Raw genomic sequence first — 17,292 nt, 5'->3', positions numbered from 1 at the left:
ACTCTGAAATGCATCACAATATGGAAGTGAAGCTGGAGGCACCTTCATTTTAATGCCAACATCGAAGAAATCACTGGATCTATACCTTTTGCTGGTCAAACATAATCAAAATCCCTTTCAAGGAAATTTGGTTCACTCTGCTGCCGTATTTGCAAAACATCTCAAAAGCTGCTGGCCAAAGTCATATTTAAATAACATTAAATCAACAATAAAATGTTCCTGTGGCTCAGTGGTAGAGCATTGCATTAGCAGCGCAAAAGGTTGTGGGTTCAATTCCCAGGGAACACACATACTGGTAAAAAAAAAAAAAAGAAAATGTATAGCCTGAATGCACTGTAAGTTGCTTTGGATAAAAGTGTCTGCTAATGCATAAATGTAAAATTAACATAAACTGTTTCATAAATGTTGCTACTTACACTCAAATAGTATCAAAAAGCATTTGTTTCATTTTTGTCAAGCCAATGCAAATGTACAGTCCTGAGCTGTGTGTGCTCAGAACTGTTTTTATGGGAGACTGGAGCTTCTAACAGCAGCTGCAAGTACACCCAGCTGCACGTGTCGCCCGCCCCTTACCTACTCTGATTGGTTTCGATCGTCTTTCATAGACATACATGATAGGAAATGTGTGCGTAGTTGGTGTAGAAGTGTCTGCTAAATGACCAAAAATGTAAATGTAAATTTAATAATTAATGTATCTACCTTAAAGTTTCCACCATACCAAAACAAGAGTTGTGTGTAGTGTTATTTCAAAGGACATTTAAACCATCTCAGATTTTTCTTAAATCGTGTCATATTGTTATTGTACATAACTATGCATGTGATCCCTAAAAAAATTGTGTTCTTTAGCCTACAGTATTCTAATGTTCCAAATGTGCTCTACTTTAACACTGGGTTTTGCTATAGGCCTAAACCATAAATATTTGACTGAAACTTGTCTATTAATATCTGTTTGTATGAACTTTAACTTTGAAATGTTTTAACTGTTGCCCTGCCTTCTACTTCTCAAACCTCCTACTTTCTATAGTACCGTGCTGGGAAAACAAGGAGGAACATTGTGCTTTACGAGTTACCCATCGCGTGTTGGTAGAGGCGTGTACTACAGTTTGATTTGCCGATTGCGAATCGTGATTGGTAAAAAGTTTGCCAGAATATACCCTGACCCTATACGCAGAAGGCTGTGATGAACTGTGCTCTGTTACACAGTGACCTGGTCATCACTGCAGGTGATTTGTCTGTTACCCTGCAGTCGCTGTGTGAACAATGTGCTCACCTCTGGCATAAATGAGCTGCAGGCGACACACTGCTTCACGGCGGGTGTTCATCGCTTTGGACATACGTGCACCCACTTTTGATATGTATTCACTACAGGGACATGTGATCAACCAACAAGATGCACCATATCCGAGATTGAAGTTTCGAGGCGCCTTTGCCACCACAATTGGTCCTTTTATCCAACTCCAATAAATCAACACTTTTTCCCATTCTGAGACCAAAAACTCTACTGACCGAAAGCCAGTCCTCGGTGTAATATATACTGCTCTGTGAGCTGCACCTGCCAGGCCAGTTCATTGCTCTAGGCAGCGGGTGGTCATAATGCAATGGCTCATCAGTGTACACCACTGCAATATACTGATTGATTATAAGTGTCTTTTACACTTTGTAATTGAATCTCGTTTTTGTCTTGTTGACTCAGACTAACAGGAATATGCTGTAGTGGACGATGGCACACACCAAAAAAAAAAAAAAAATGAATGACTGCCTTTATGCTCTGTGTGGGTGGAGCCCTGAATGACTGACAGGTGTGTCTGATGATGCTTTACAGGAGAATTTTGAAAAGGCTGATGAAAATGGATACATGTGGAAGTCAAAGGCTTGTCGCTAATAATATCATTATGGAAATTTGTTGTTGGTATTAGCATTGTGACTAGTTTGATTATAATTACTTATAGTTATTGATAATTGTTTATTTATTTTATTTTTTTATTTTTTTATCTAACATTGTTGATTCCTCTTTCATTCAATTAATTAGTAGTCTCAATACTAGTAGTGTTATTTGACACACCCATGGATCATTTAATGGCTATTAAATGCACATTGCAGACAAACATTATTCCATCTGGTATGTAATGCTCATTTCTCACAATCAAGTCAATCCCAGTGTATAAAATAAATTCCTACTCTATGCTTTATTCTTGTTTGATATGCCATTTTACTCTGAAATGCATCACAATATGGAAGTGAAGCTGGAGGCACCTTCATTTTAATGCCAACATCGAAGTAATCACTGGGTCTATACCTTTGCTGGTCAAACATAATCAAAATCCCTTTCAAGGATTTTGGTTCACTCTGCTGCCCGTATTTGCAAAACATCTCAAAAGCTGCTGGCCAAAGTCATATTTAAATAACATTAAATCAACAATAAAATGTTCCTGTGGCTCAGTGGTAGAGCACTGTGTTAGCTGCGCAAAAGGTTTTGGGTTCAATTCCCAGAAAACACACATACTGGTAAAACAAAATTAAATAAAATATGTATAGCCTGAATGAAGTTGCTTTGGATAAAAGCGTCTGCTAAATGCATAAATGTAAAATTAACATAAACTGTTTCATAAATGTTGCTACTTACACTCAAATAGTATCAAAAAGCATTTGTTTCATTTTTGTCAAGCCAATGCACATGTACAGTCCTGAATGTGTGTCTCAGAACTGTTTTTATGGGAACTGGAGCTTCTAACAGCAGCTGCAAGTACACCCAGCTGCACGTGTCGCCCCGCCCCTTACCTACTCTGATTGGTTCGATCGTCTTTCATAGACATACATGATAGTAAATGTGTGCGTAGTTGGTGTAGGACGGAGTATGTTGTTTAAAAAGCTAAAAACGCTGTGCAGTTTTACAAAGCCTTCATTATAATGTTTATTGTTGTTTATTGTTAACTTGACTCACTATGTCTGATTTATTATATCACGAGATGTTAGCTGCTGCAAGTTTAATCTTCTGGACCAGTCGAATTCACAAATGAATCACTGGGACATTCAAAAAACACTTATAATCCCTCTCTATAATCCCTCCTCCCTTCCAGATGTTTTCTATTATATGAGATCTCATCTGCTGCCTTGCTCCTACCCTCCCTTTCTTTCCCCTTGGTTTTCTCCCTCCTCCCATCTGTGTGCTCTCTCTCTCTTTTCTATTCCTATATCTCTTTACCTCAATGTATACCCCGCATGCGCAGTTGATGCATAGGGTTCAATCGGTGAAGAATGGTGGGGGACCTTTGTGGGCCCAGGTTACCAGGTTTAGGTTGTCCTTTATTGAAAGTTGAAGAGTCCCACTGCCGGTATTATTCCTTATATGGCCAGTAGTTCCTGAACATATGTATGACTTATATAACTTGTTGTTTTTGGCTCATACTCAACCCATATGTAATCTGTATCCTATTGGTTGAAAGGGCTGTACCACCCTCATTTTATCCTTATATATACCCTGTGTAAGACAATAAAGATTTGAAGTGAAGGTATACTCAGATTTTGTGTCTGTTGTGCCTTTTCTTCCCACGGCCGTGAACACTTCTGGAGGACTGAGAAAACTTTGGTGGCAACGAGATAGGACGGGATCAGTTTATTTGTTTACAAATTAACACGTGGCTTTATGCATTAAAGCAGTGTTTTAAAAAGACCAAACTCAGTAAACAAATTATTAATAAAGCATTCTATTCACAGACACGCAGATATGAGCCAGAATACGAACACAACACGTTTAATTACAAGTTATGCATTTTCCTCCCATAACCTGCTTGTCTGTAAATAGAATGCTTTATTAAAAATGTTTAGTGAGTTTGTTCTTTTTAAAACACGTTTTAATGCATTACGCCACGTTAAGAGTTTTCCTTTTAGGCCAATAACACGTAATTAAATGCATTACATTCTTATTCTGGACTCATCTGCTTGTCTGTGAATAGAATACTTTATTAGTAATGTGTTTACTGAGTTTGGTCGTGAAAAAAAAAAAAAAAAAAAAAAAAAAACTTTTAATGCATTAGGAGCCACGTTAAGCATTCCAGCTGAATGAAAAGAATCGGCTCAATAATGGTCACAAAATGGGTATCGGAGAAGATACCAATTTAATATATTAATTTAATATAAATAGATGATACTTTATAAAGTTTGTCTCAATATTTGCCCGCAGTGGCTGTGAGACACCTGCACTAAAATACTACTATAGCAACAGATTACAGGTATGTCTTTCAGAATCATCACGACCGGTAGAAATAAAAGTTTCTCGATTTCTTCACTTTAAAATAACGAGGAGCAGCATATTTTCCTGAATTAAAGGGGAGGAAAAGTCTATGCTTTGTAATGTAGTAGAGAAAATTAAAGTTTCATAAAAATTGAAATGGCACACAGGAGACACATTAGCCTGTTGCAGATAATTATACATAACAATTATTGTCTAATGCTATATAAATTAAAACAATACTGATACATCCTTTTCATTCCCTTTCTCATACTCTGATGATATGAAATAATCAAATTTTCAAAAATTATTTAATTCATAATTCATTCTTCTATCTGAAGACCTGATCCTCCCACTGTGGATAATAAACCCAATTAATTTATTAAAAGTGTTTTTTATCTTCTTCTTCTTCTTCTGTGCATTATAATGAAGGCTTTGTAAAACTACACAGCGTTTTTAGCTTTTTAAACAACATACTCCGTCCTACACCAACTACACACACATTTACTATCATGTATGTCTATGAAAGACAATCGAACCAATCAGAGTAGGTATGGGGCGGGGCAACATGTGCAGTCCTGCCTCAATCTGCAGGCTGCAGCCGAAGGCAGGACTTCCATTCATAGACTAGAGCCCCGCCATATTGGGTATGTGAAAAGGCCTCAAGCTTTACTCTGACAGGACTGAGTTCCTCTTTCTGTGTGTGACATTCTTCAGTAGGCTGCTGCAGGAAAAAGGTTCACTTTTTTTTTTTTCTCAGTACAAAGGAAACTCTATTTGTGACCATATTCAGAGAGAAATGACACTTCTGAGAACAAAACCACTGACAGACATAAGACAGACAAAAGCATAGAGACTGTCTAGCTTCTTCATCAGTGTATTTTAAGTTCTTTGTTTACTTTCCATTAATCTGAGGTTTATCAAATGCTCAGTTATGCAGAATGTTGCAGGCACTACTAATGCAATGCTTTCAGTTGTTTACCAATCCCGATCCATACCATGATAGCTGATCTGCATATGCAAATTAAAGTCAGTTATTCAAGCAATTATTTTCTCTGTCTTTATAAGAGCAGGTTCCTTTTTATCACAGTTTGTATGCAACTGGTCAACTAGTTATATGACCAAGTTGGAAACATTTTGAGCATCTGCTAAAACTCTGCTTCTGCTCTATCAGCACCAGTATCGCTACCTCCTATATATATTTAAGTGTTAATCACATGACCTTTAGAGTGTGAAATCAGCAATGCAGGTTTTATCCTGATCATTCATAGTGCTGTCGCTGCTCGTGAGTGTTGGGTATGGGTAAGAACATAATTTTATAAGCGTTTTTTTTAAATATCTTAGATATTGGAACTGGTTGGGGCTAGTTATCACAAGGCTGTGTTTAAGTGTGAGGTTTAAACAGCACTTTATTATTATTATTATTATTATTATTTTTCTAGCATTGTTTTGTATTTTGGTGAGAAACGCTCTGATAAAATCCTCATTAATCTGTTACAGAACAACATAATGACTGTAGATTGAAAGATTCAGCTGTGTTCCTGGGACAAGGGTTGGGGAAAGGTGTCACAATACCATGTTTAATTAACTCTAGATTTTCTGCTGAGTGATAACAGGGATAATATTCAATAGATGTTTATACCCACGACTTTAAATTGTGTATCTATACAGAGAGTGGCTTTTAAAAATAAATGTGTCATGAGAAATATTCACTGGAATAAAAGTGTGACAACTAGCCCAGTGATGCACTGAACTCAACTGAGGAGCTTCATAACAGTTTCTGAGTATAAAATTAAGAACTATTGTTCTGGCAGCATTGTACTTTCATCTAAGATGTGTCGTCAATCAAAAGTAGGCGGGGAAAGAAGTTGCAAACTCATGCAGTACAAAAATGACTGCAGAGTTGCTGCCATTTTCAACATGAAGTAGTATTGTTTTCTTATGTTTCATGCTGACTTTAAAGCTGAAAAATGAGCCACTGTGCATTTGCTCTAGGTCTTGCTATGGTGATGTCAGTCAGAATGGCTCCTCCTCTTCCTCTGATTTTTCTGCTTATGATTCACAGTGAGTCGCTGCAAAAGAACCCCTTAATAGATTTTGCACACAGCATTTTTTTGTGTACAAGCTGCTGCTAATTTATTCAGTGTGATTTTATTTAGGGGCTTACAGTACGAAGGAGGATGTAAATTACAGCCCTTCACACATCTGTGCACTAAAGAACTCATCAGTGATAATGAGCTGCACTTATACATACCCTACTGGACGTCAGATCAAGAAAGTGTTCTGGACCAAAACAACTGTTAGAAATGCTGATAATGAGTTTCCAGATCTGTCTGAGGATCCTGAATACAGACAGAGGCTTCAGTATCTGGGAGACAAACAGCAGAACTGCACCATCAGACTGAGTCATGTGACACAGAAGGATGAACACAAGTACTATTTCAGATTCACAACTGATAAAGCTGATGTGAAATGGATTGGTGCTCCGGGAGTGACTCTTACTGTCACAGGTGACTTTCATGAGGCTGAGCTCTTCTTCTGTGCATTATGTTGAATAATAATCAGTGTATGACAGCAGCACTAGATATAATGTGTGTGTTGTGTTCAGATCTTCAGGTGGAGGCTCCTGAGAGAGTGACAGAGGGTCATAATGTCAGTCTGACATGTAAAAGCAGCTGCACTCTGACTGACAGAGCAACATTCATCTGGTACAGAAACTCACAGCCATTAACTGAGAGAAGAGACAGAAACAATCAACTCCTGCTGCAGTCAGTCAGAAGAGAGGATGCAGGCAGATACAGCTGTGCTCTAGATGGACACAGTTACATCTCTCCTGCTGCTCATCTCAGTGTCACCTGTGAGTACAGATGCATTAGTACTTTTTAAAAACCTGGAAATTGTGTTTGAATAGGATGATATAAGGATTTAATATGTATCCTTTATAGATGCACCAAAAAATGTCTGGGTTTTCATAAATGGATCTGGTGTAATAGTGGAGGGAGATTCAGTGACTCTGAGCTGCAGCAGTGATTCAAACCCTCCTGCTCTGAACTTCAGCTGGTTTAAAGGAGGAACGTTTGTCGGATCTGGAAGAATCTACAGCATCTCAAACATCAGCTCTGATGATAGTAAAAAATACAAGTGCAAGTCCAGAAATGAACATGGAGAGAAATACTCTGATGCTGTGACTTTAAACATCATGTGTAAGTTTATCATAAAAAAATGCTTATTCTCCATTTGTTTGTCCCACCCCCTTTAGTTCATATTAGCAATTTTAAGATTGTGTCAGCATCTTAAATAATTTGGTGATTGTTATTAGACTCTCCCAGGAACGTCTCAGTGTCCATCAGTCAGTCTGGTCAAGTCTGGGAGGGAGATTCAGTGACTCTGCGCTGCAGCAGTGATTCAAACCCTCCTGCTCTGATCTTCAGCTGGTTTAAGGAGAATCAAAGCTCAGCTGTTGGATCTGGACAGAGTTTCAGTGCACTACAGAGTGGACGCTTCTACTGTGAGGCTCACAATCAATATGGATCTCAGAGATCAGATGCTGTTACTGTCATTGTTAAAGGTAGAGAAGCTCATTTACTTACATGATTCCTTATAAAGTGAAGCAAATGAATTTGTTCAGATGTTTTACTCTCTTGTCTCTGTTGTAGGACATTTGGTGATGTTGTACATATCCATTGGAGTGGTTTGTGGAGCTGCAGTTGTCGTAATGCTGTATGTGTGTGTGTGTGTGTGTATGTGTGTGTGTGTGGTGTAATGCAGTGTGTGTAATGCTCATGCCTGTTATCTCAGGGAACCGAGGCTACATGAGTAACTGGTCCATTCCCTTTCGATACGGTTCACTCACATTGCGTTTACCACGTTATGAGGAACAATATCCAGAAGTGTCGACAAGGAACAATTAACCCGGGATTAACCCATGAGCCCGGAGTTCTCAGACAAAAATATTCCTGACCACCAACAGGGAGCGGAACCAGCTTGACCAGCTGTAGAGGAGGCTAGGCCCCTAGGGCTGAAGTGGCTCTGCAGGGCTAAAAAGGCTGGACAGCCTTGGCTTACCATTCCAGGGCATGACTTCATTAAAGCCCATCTGCTCTGCACCATATCTCTGGTGCTTTTAACTCTGAGGTTCCTGAGAGGAAGAAACGGGGGAGCACAACGGATGGGGTTGCTAACATTAAAGAAATCCATCCACGAGTGCAGTGAGGTGAGACTCATGCTCTCACAATGAGAGCAGCTCATCTCAGTAAGAACAGTCTTTGCATGGGCTTGCTCAAGCATTATGGCAGCACACTCAGAGTGCTCATCCAAGGAGTGCAGGAATGCCCTACATGAGCTACACTCATGGCATGGCATTTTGTAGTAAACACCACTAGAAAAATGCTCTCTTTGCAAAAATATGATATATAAATATAATAGTCCTGCTTGATAAGTGCAGAGGAGAAGTGCTGTTGTCAGCGACGTAATCCACCGCTTGGGCCTTTCTGCAGCAAGCTGGAAGGCTTCTTCTGCTTCTGAGTCAGCAAGAAGACATCATATATATTATTTAGGCAGTCAGCTCCGCCCATTTTGGGCCACCCCTTTTGTTTGAGCAGCTACACAAATGTTAACCAGTCAGGCTTCAGCATTCAAAGTAAACAGTTTCCCCATAGCGTGGTAAACATAATGTGAGTGAACCATACCAAAAATGAACTGTAGATGCACCACATTTCATCACATTCAAAACAGCCATTCAACAGAGAAATGACATTGTTTCAAAATCATTACATCTGATGAGTTCTGATTGACAGTAATTGTGCAAGTCATTGTCTTTAAAGGGTAAGCAGATGGATTAAAAACAGAAATGGTGCACAGAAGTCTCAGGTGAGAAAAAAAAAATAATTTTGTTATCAGTAGTTTACTGATCTATCTATATATATATCCATCTATCTATCTATCTATCTATATATATATATATATATATATATATATATATATTAGATATATATATATATATATATATATATATATATATATATATATATATATATATATATCTATCTATATATATATCCATCTATGACTCTTTGTTTTATGGCAAAGATGAATCATTCCAGACCTCACGATGGCCTACACAGAGCTTGCAATGTTGAGATGACTGATCCTGTGTATGAGAATGTAAAGGTAAATATTTTAGCTAAGAATTTCCTAAAGACTAAACTCTCCTCACCTCTGGCCAAAAAGAAATGGAATGCTCTTCAACGTCAGTGTAAACATATCAAATTTCTCATTAATAATAAGTATATGGACATTTAAATGACACAGTGTAAATATACTTTGTCTCTTCATTCATAAAGGCTGCTCAACACGGCTCTCATACCTGTAAACCTGAACCGATCTCTTCTGTGTATGACAATATTCCAGTAAGTAATAACACATACTAGATCGAGACAAATCACAACCTATTGTCCTTTCATTGTGACTAATGTTCTTGATGCTTTTATTTAAATATTTCATTATTAATGTTTTCACTTGCTTTATTTCTTATTCAGACTTCTTATTAAAAAGAAGAAGAGGATATAGAGTTTTGGACACACAGAGAATTTTTTTTAAAGCTTTTACAAATCTCTTTGTTGGTGGAGACCTGTTTGATTGACAGAACTGTCATGATATGGCTGAAGTAATTTGTAAAAAAAAAAAAAAAAAAAAAGGTTTTGATTTGATGAATTGATGTAAAAGCATTTAATCACAAGTGTGTTTGCCTGTACAATTTATATCAAGTTTAAAGTACTTAATTTAGATTTTTAATGTCTTTAATATGTATCAGTGTAATGTTCATGTTTTGCATTAAAGGCAGGCTCTAGCTGTTAAATTTGACACTTGTCATTCAGTTCATCAGAACGACAGCACAGTAAATATTAAACAGCATTACATCTTTGTGTCTGTCAAGTGGACTGAGCTGTTGGTTGCAATTCGCAACCTCACGGTTAGATTTACACACTGCACCTTTAACTTAGTTGCAGTGATTGCAGGAAACAGAAGCAAAGTACAGCTATGCAGAAAAGTTTTCCTTATGAGTGCTGGGTAACCAAGTATACAGTGTCATTATGGGTATCTGTCATTTTCTATGACATTTTGTGACAATGGGCCCTATTTTAACGATCTAAACGCAAAGTGTAAAGCGCACGGCACAGGTGCACTCAGGGCGTGTCCAAATCTGCTTTTGCTATTTTAATGACGGAAAAAACGTTTGGCGCGCCCGGGCGCATGGTCTAAACAGGTTGTCCCTATTCTCTTAATAGTAATGGGTGTTTTTTGGGCGTAACGTGCAATAAACTAATCAGAGTCTCATCTTCCATTCCCTTTAAGAACCAGTTGCGCTCGTGCCATGACGGATTTGCTATTTACACGGCGGAATTTGGCAAGCGCAAAGACAGAACAGGTCTCCAAGATGAAACGGAGCTGCTCGTGTGGGAGCAAATAGATAGCCTAATTCTGATACATGCGATGACTATCCATTATGACATGTAGGCATTTTTTTATATTTAATTAGCCTACAAAAAATTCTTATGCATTGCAATCCTTTAATTGTTAATATTTGGCATGTTTGTGTGCTGCTGTGCGTCCCTGTGTTTAATAAGCAGCGTGTACGCGCGTTGTGGACCCGCCTATAACACGCTCTTTAAATAACAAAGAAAAAACATTGCGCCAGACTTTAAACCAGGTTTGGGTTGGTCTCTGGCGCAGTCTATTTTCAGCTCCTTAAAATAGCAATGCGCCTAAACACACCTCTTTTTTAGACCAGCGCGCACAAATGGGAGCAAATGCATTTGCTAATTAAACGACGTGGCGCTGGAAGGGCAAAATGCGAACGGCGCTGGACTGAAACTAGTAAATAAACTTGCGCTGCGCCTTGCTTCACATTGCGCCGGGTGTATGATAGGGCCCAGTGTGTGCCTTATAGAGACACTCATGTCACCAATAGTGATTTTTGGATCACGTGTCACTTAAGATTCGGTGATGAGTACATCAGAGAAGAAAGACTGGTGGGATATCTAACTTGCATTATTGTATTATCAACACAAGGAAGACACAAGTGCAATAAAATACATTTTATTAACAAAACATAGACAATAGTTATCAACAACTAATAAATGAATACCATCAATAAAAAGGAATAACGTGCATAAGATGCATAAAATGTAAGTGATTAAGTTGGGTGTTACTATGGCAGAGTTGTGTTATCTTATTAAAAGATAAACTGATCTAATAAGGTGAAAAACCTTAGTATGCCTCAAACCAATTAATGAAAGATTATTTGTCCTTAATTGATCAGCTATATATAACATCTATGTTAAATTAGAAAATAATATACCGATAATATGCATTCCATCAGAGCGAGGGGACACTGTGTGTCCCACTCTTCTTTCCTCTTGTGGAACTTATTTGCATAGTCTAAACACACACTTAGAAAAGTGTCACTAAAGTTTTACTGATGCATTATTCCAAACCACAACCAGAATACCTGTGGCAATATTGAGAACACATTCAGTCCAAACTTGATGTTGTAACCGACCATAGTATTGTTACTATGTTGTTGTTGTTGTCGTTGGTGTTTGTGTAGTTTCTCTACTGTGCCCCAGGCGGCCCTATATGATTTTCTATGTTAAGGGTTAAAATGGATGTAGGCAGTAGAGAAAGACATACCTGTTTGGTTAAGGGAAAGCATGACTAGCCCTGTCCCAAATGGCACACTCCGTACTTGTGGACTTCATCAGACAGACTCGATCGTCAAGCCGGAAATAATGGTCTGGTTGTTTTTTGACAGGAGCTGCAGTTTCGGGGAATATGCTGCCTATGTTCCATTTGAACTAAGATTACAAGTTTAACACATAATAAACATGTGCGTGAGTTTCAGATGAATTTACAGGTTTAAATATAAATACTAAGTTTACATATGACTCAGTAAAGCCCTGACATTCGGTTCTATTTATTTAATGATAATGTGATCGTATTATTCAACAAGCTATTATTATGTTTGAGATATCAACCACTGGTCGATGACTATAATGTTTGTATAAACTGTAGGTAACAACTGGTAAAATGTACACCTAGGTCATAAAAAATGTAATGATACCTACACTTAAATATTTTCTTCTCAGCCATGTCATCAACTGCTCTTGAGCGAAATCTCCCATCCGTTGTCTGATTGGCATTTCGCAAGGATTCCATATACCGTATTTTCCGGACTATAAGTCGCACTTTTTTTCATAGTTTGGCTGGTCCTGCGACTTATAGTCAGGTGCGACTTATTTATCAATTTATTTGACATGAACTGAGAGAAATGAACCGAGAGAAATGAACCAAGAGAAATGAACCAATAGAAAACATTACCGTCTCCAGCCGCGAGAGGGCGCTCTATGCTGCTCAGTGCTCCTGTAGTCTACCACTGAAAACAACTGAAAACTGTTAACTGAAATATTAACTTAAAGACAACTGAGAAAGACTGAATGCAAATAAAATGCCCCCAAAAAGAAAATCCTATTCTGCAGATTACAAACTGCAGATAGTAAAATATGCAGCCGAAAACGGTAATCGAGCAGCAGAAAGAAAGTTTGGAGTGAGTGAGAAACTTGTGAGGGACTGGCGTAAAACAGAGGTTACTCTAACTCAAATGAAGAAAACAAAAAAAAGCTAACCGCGGGCTGAAAGCAAGATGGCCAGAGCTGGAGGAACGAGTCCACAGATGGGTGCTTGAACAACGCGCTGCCGGGAGAGGCTTGTCAACAGTGCAGTTGTAGTTGTTTTCAGTGGTAGACTACAGGAGCACTGAGCAGCATAGAGCGCCCTCTCGTGGCTGTAGACGGTAATGTTTTCTCTTGTTTCTTGGTTCTAAATAAATGCGACTTATAGTCCGGTGCGACTTATATGTTTTTTTCCTCGTCATGACGTATTTTTGGACTGATGCGACTTATACTCAGGTGCGACTTATAGTCCGAAAAATACGGTATGCATCTATGCAGGCTTCGCAGAAGACCGCGTCAAGGGTACAAAGGGGGCACTGCTGAGCACACTTCAGAGCGTTAAAATGCTGAATGGGACGGCCTACGGACTCGTAGACTCGGCGAGCACGCGTAATTTAAGTCCACGAGACCGAAAGTCCACATGAAGTGCGCCATTTGGGACAGGGCCGCTTTCACTTACATAACTTTACTGCAAATGGAGTTCGGATTGAGAAACTAAGGTTTTCAGCTCAGGCATGAAAGTGTATTAGTTTATTTTACGCTGTGTAAATTTGCATTTATTTTGTAAATAGTTTAACATATGGTGAAATTATGGGCTGTTGTTAAATGCTAATACTAGTTGTTGTTTCTTTTGTAGAATAACTATTTTTGTTTCATTCTCTCTGTCTTTCTTTTTGTACCATGAATTCCTCATCAGTTGACTAAGAAATAACTTCATCAGAACTCTGTGCTCATCGCAGGACAAATCAACATCAAAGAACTGCAACACACGCTATGTTTTAAGGAAACTTGGATCAATGCATTTCTGTGGGTCACTTGCTGTCGGACTATTGGGAATTATTTTTTTTTTTTTTTACCTTCTATCATCGAGTATTAATTCAGTATTCAAATGCAGTGCATGCTTCGGCTTAGAGACGAGTATTCATTCAACCAGATAAGTGTTTTTTTTTTGTTGTTGTTTTTTTTTTTTTTTTTTTCTTTACTTTGATTAATGATACACACAATGTTTTGCACTCAAAAATACTTTATTGACTGTTTTACATGCATTTGCTGTAGTGATCTGTGGATTGTCTCTATTTATATAAACACTTTGAAATGGCCAAATGTGTTATGTGTAGTTTTCATTTGAGGGACCCTCCCCTAAATTATTTTGGGATTCTGCCCCTTTAAACAATCCCACTGGGTCAATTACAATGTAAAAAGAGTGAACTATCAGACATGCATTCACTTGTCCATTAACAGCTGAGTTTTGTGTAAGATGTCACACTACACATCGCTCTCACTGAGAATAAGTATAAGATGGTTGTGTTGTAGTTTGTATCAGTTTTAAGGTTTGGAAAACATAGTTATGAAAGGATTTGGATGGATCTGTGTGATCTCTCTTTATTTCACCTACTGCTGCTGCATCTGGAGGTCCTGAGGAATTTTTATGGTGGTCACAGGCCAAATCTTAGGAATCAGTCTCTAAGTGGCTATGGAGCTGTAGGCTACAGCTATGGCTACTCACTATTGTCACACCACCATGAACTTTGTCTGTGTCTTGTGTCTTTCCTGCTCCCTGTTTGTTGTCATGGTTTTTCATCTGATGTCGTTATCATCACTAATCACGTTCTGTCCTCCTTGTTTCATTGTCAGGTCTGGTTTTTGTGTTGCTGTGTTTAGATTTCATGTTCTTCAGTTGGATTTGCTCTCTTCAGATTATTAAAGATGTTTTTAAAATGATCTTTGTGCATGTTATTAGTCAGCTAAGACAAGAGAGGTACTATCTGTTGTCACATTCAGTATGGCTATAGAGGTCACACAAAATGATATTCAAACTCACAATAGACACTTGTAACATTGAATAAAGCACATAATCAGTGCCTGAGATTATCACTGTCATATTTTGTATGCTTTTGTTCCAGCTGCAATGTCAGAAAATAGAAACCGTTTCTAAAATAGAATCCCCATGTCACTTGTCGCGTGTCACTGTTGTGGCTGGTTAGGACAAAAACTCAGATTAACATGAAAAAGAATCCTTTTATCACATGTTGCAGTGTCACGTCACGTCTGGTTAGGACTGCATATTAGTAATGCATATTTCAGACAAAAAAAAAATTAAAATTTTTTAATTTCGGTATGCCATCCATTTTCACAATCAAATCCAACAACCAGTGTACAGAGCTGGGTAGTAACGGATTACATGTAATCTGGATTACGTAATCAGATTCCAAAACTCAAGTACTTGTAATTAGAGTAAACTACTTTTTAAAATACTCGTAATCAGACTACAGTTACTTTTTTATGGATTACATGATTACATTTTATTTACACAATGGTAATAAGTTGTTCACAATTCATTGATTCTCCTAAATTTCCTTTTTTTTAACGTGTATATTTTTTCCTGTTAAATCTTCCACATATATACGTTCGTGATTCTTTGAGTTTTTCCGGCGGAGAAGGGGAGGGGTGTCAGAATCACGCTCAGAAGAAATCAGCAACAAGATAATGGAAAATGGAGGGAAATATAGCCTTTAATATGTTCTTTAATATATTTTTTGAAATGTTGATTTTTCTTCATTGTTACTACCTTATGCACTTCAAATGTTTTGAGATGCAATATTTAACTTAGATATGGTTTTGTTTTATTTAGTGTTACTAGCAAACACTAGAAGGAAGGTACATTAGTGTTAGTATTTTGTAAGTATTAACTGTCCATACATTGCACTTGGAAAAAGAAGCTATTATGGCTCTTCTTGGTGAATTAAATATATTTTTTGGAATATATATATTTTTCTTTGTATCTGTCAAAATAGTACAAGAATAGGCTAATTCAATATATGTGATATCAAATAAGGGTTAGCACAAATGTAATCTAAATGTAATCCAAAAGTAATCAGATTACGTTACCAAAAATGTGTAATCTAAGAGATTATATTACTGACTACAAATTTTGTCATGTAATCTGTAATCAGTAACTGATTACAATTCATAAGTAATCTACCCAGCTCTGCCAGTGTATAAAGTTAACTTAAAGTTAAGTCCCGCTCTAATATTTATTTTTTTTTTTTTTTATTTCTTATTTTTCAATTGTTTGAAATGTGTCACAAGTGAAGACAGTTGTAGCTTTTAAATCCAGTCTGCTAGAATGGAGAAATATGCTGAAATATTACCAAACTGATCATATATTTTAAATCCAAAATAAAATCTGACATAAAATGGTCTATAAATGTAGTTTTTTTATGTGTCATGCTCAAATGACATTAACAAAGCGTTTAAGTCAGTCCAGCCAATGTGCTTTTGGAGTCCCAATCATGCATCTCAGAACTGTTTCTGTGGGGAGCAGAGCTTCTAACAGTTGATGCAGTAACACCATGACATCACCAACTGACAGAACTGATTTCCTCTTCCTCCCAGAAGTGACATCACTTAGTGGTTCTCCATCTCTTATGAAGGTCATATGATCACATGGTCGACAATCACATGTTTTTTTTTTTTTTTTTTTTTCCTCTCTCATTACAATGGAAACTATTTATGACCATATATAGAGACTCAGCATGCTGACAGAAAAAGCTTATAGGTTCTCATATGATTAAAACAGACATTTAGATGAAATCAATTCTGATTCATCAACGTTTTAAGTTTATTCCATTGATTGATTAACAAGAATTTGGTAATGAATTGAGGTACATCAAATGCACAGCATATTGCAGTCACTGCCAATGCAATGTCTTCCAGTATTTCACGATCCCAAATACAGCAGTTCTCAAACCAGCATATCTGGACGGTATATTAAAACTTTAGTTATTTAAAGAAATTATATTTATTTGTCTTAATCTCAAGTTTGACAATTTAACAGTTCTATTTTAATTGGCCTTTAGTCTAATGTCATCTGCTAAAACGCTTCTTCCGCTCTATCTAGCACTAGTTGAGGTGTCAAAAACATTAAAATATAAGGTGTTAATCACGTGATATTTAGAGTGTGAAAACAGCAGTGCTGGTATAATCTTGATCTTTTGTAGTGCTATCACTGGTCAAGAGACTTGGTGAAATGGGTAAGTGCATGATTTTATTACCATTCTGTCAAATATCTTATGTGTTGGAGATTGCAAATTACAAATACCTCTGGTACAAATAATTATCTTTAACAACCGATAACTATATAATGAAGACTGATTCATTATATAGTTTAATAGGCTTTTATGAGAACTAGAATGTAGTTCTCTTTTTGGTTTGTTCTTTGCTCAATCTCAGAACAGATGGTGTTTGATTTGGCCTGACAAGAACTACATTAACCACGAGTACAAACTAGTACATTTGGTTGTGCAGTCATAATCCAGCTAATATCATCTAATC

At 37.3% G+C, this 17,292-nt stretch overlaps 1 protein-coding gene across 1 annotated transcript in view; it reads left to right on the top strand.

Moving 5' to 3' along the window:
- The first annotated feature begins 5,473 nt into the window (after nucleotides 1–5,473).
- The window catches only part of LOC109111475 (B-cell receptor CD22-like), a 32,096-nt gene continuing 20,277 nt past the window's right edge, over nucleotides 5,474–17,292 (top strand). The window contains exons 1-7 of the mRNA XM_042768265.1: nucleotides 5,474–5,530; nucleotides 6,224–6,292; nucleotides 6,388–6,738; nucleotides 6,837–7,085; nucleotides 7,174–7,431; nucleotides 7,548–7,591; nucleotides 10,408–10,420. Coding sequence (XP_042624199.1) covers nucleotides 5,527–5,530; nucleotides 6,224–6,292; nucleotides 6,388–6,738; nucleotides 6,837–7,085; nucleotides 7,174–7,431; nucleotides 7,548–7,591; nucleotides 10,408–10,420 — 988 coding nt within the window. The 5' untranslated portion in view covers nucleotides 5,474–5,526. The remainder of the gene's footprint in view (nucleotides 5,531–6,223; nucleotides 6,293–6,387; nucleotides 6,739–6,836; nucleotides 7,086–7,173; nucleotides 7,432–7,547; nucleotides 7,592–10,407; nucleotides 10,421–17,292) is intronic.

This window comes from Cyprinus carpio, chromosome A1, assembly GCF_018340385.1.
Source record: "Cyprinus carpio isolate SPL01 chromosome A1, ASM1834038v1, whole genome shotgun sequence".
In the NCBI taxonomy this organism is placed as follows: Eukaryota; Metazoa; Chordata; class Actinopteri; order Cypriniformes; family Cyprinidae; genus Cyprinus; species Cyprinus carpio.
The sequence above is the reverse complement of the archived record's forward strand: the minus strand, read 5'-3'. Positions and strand labels throughout refer to the sequence as shown.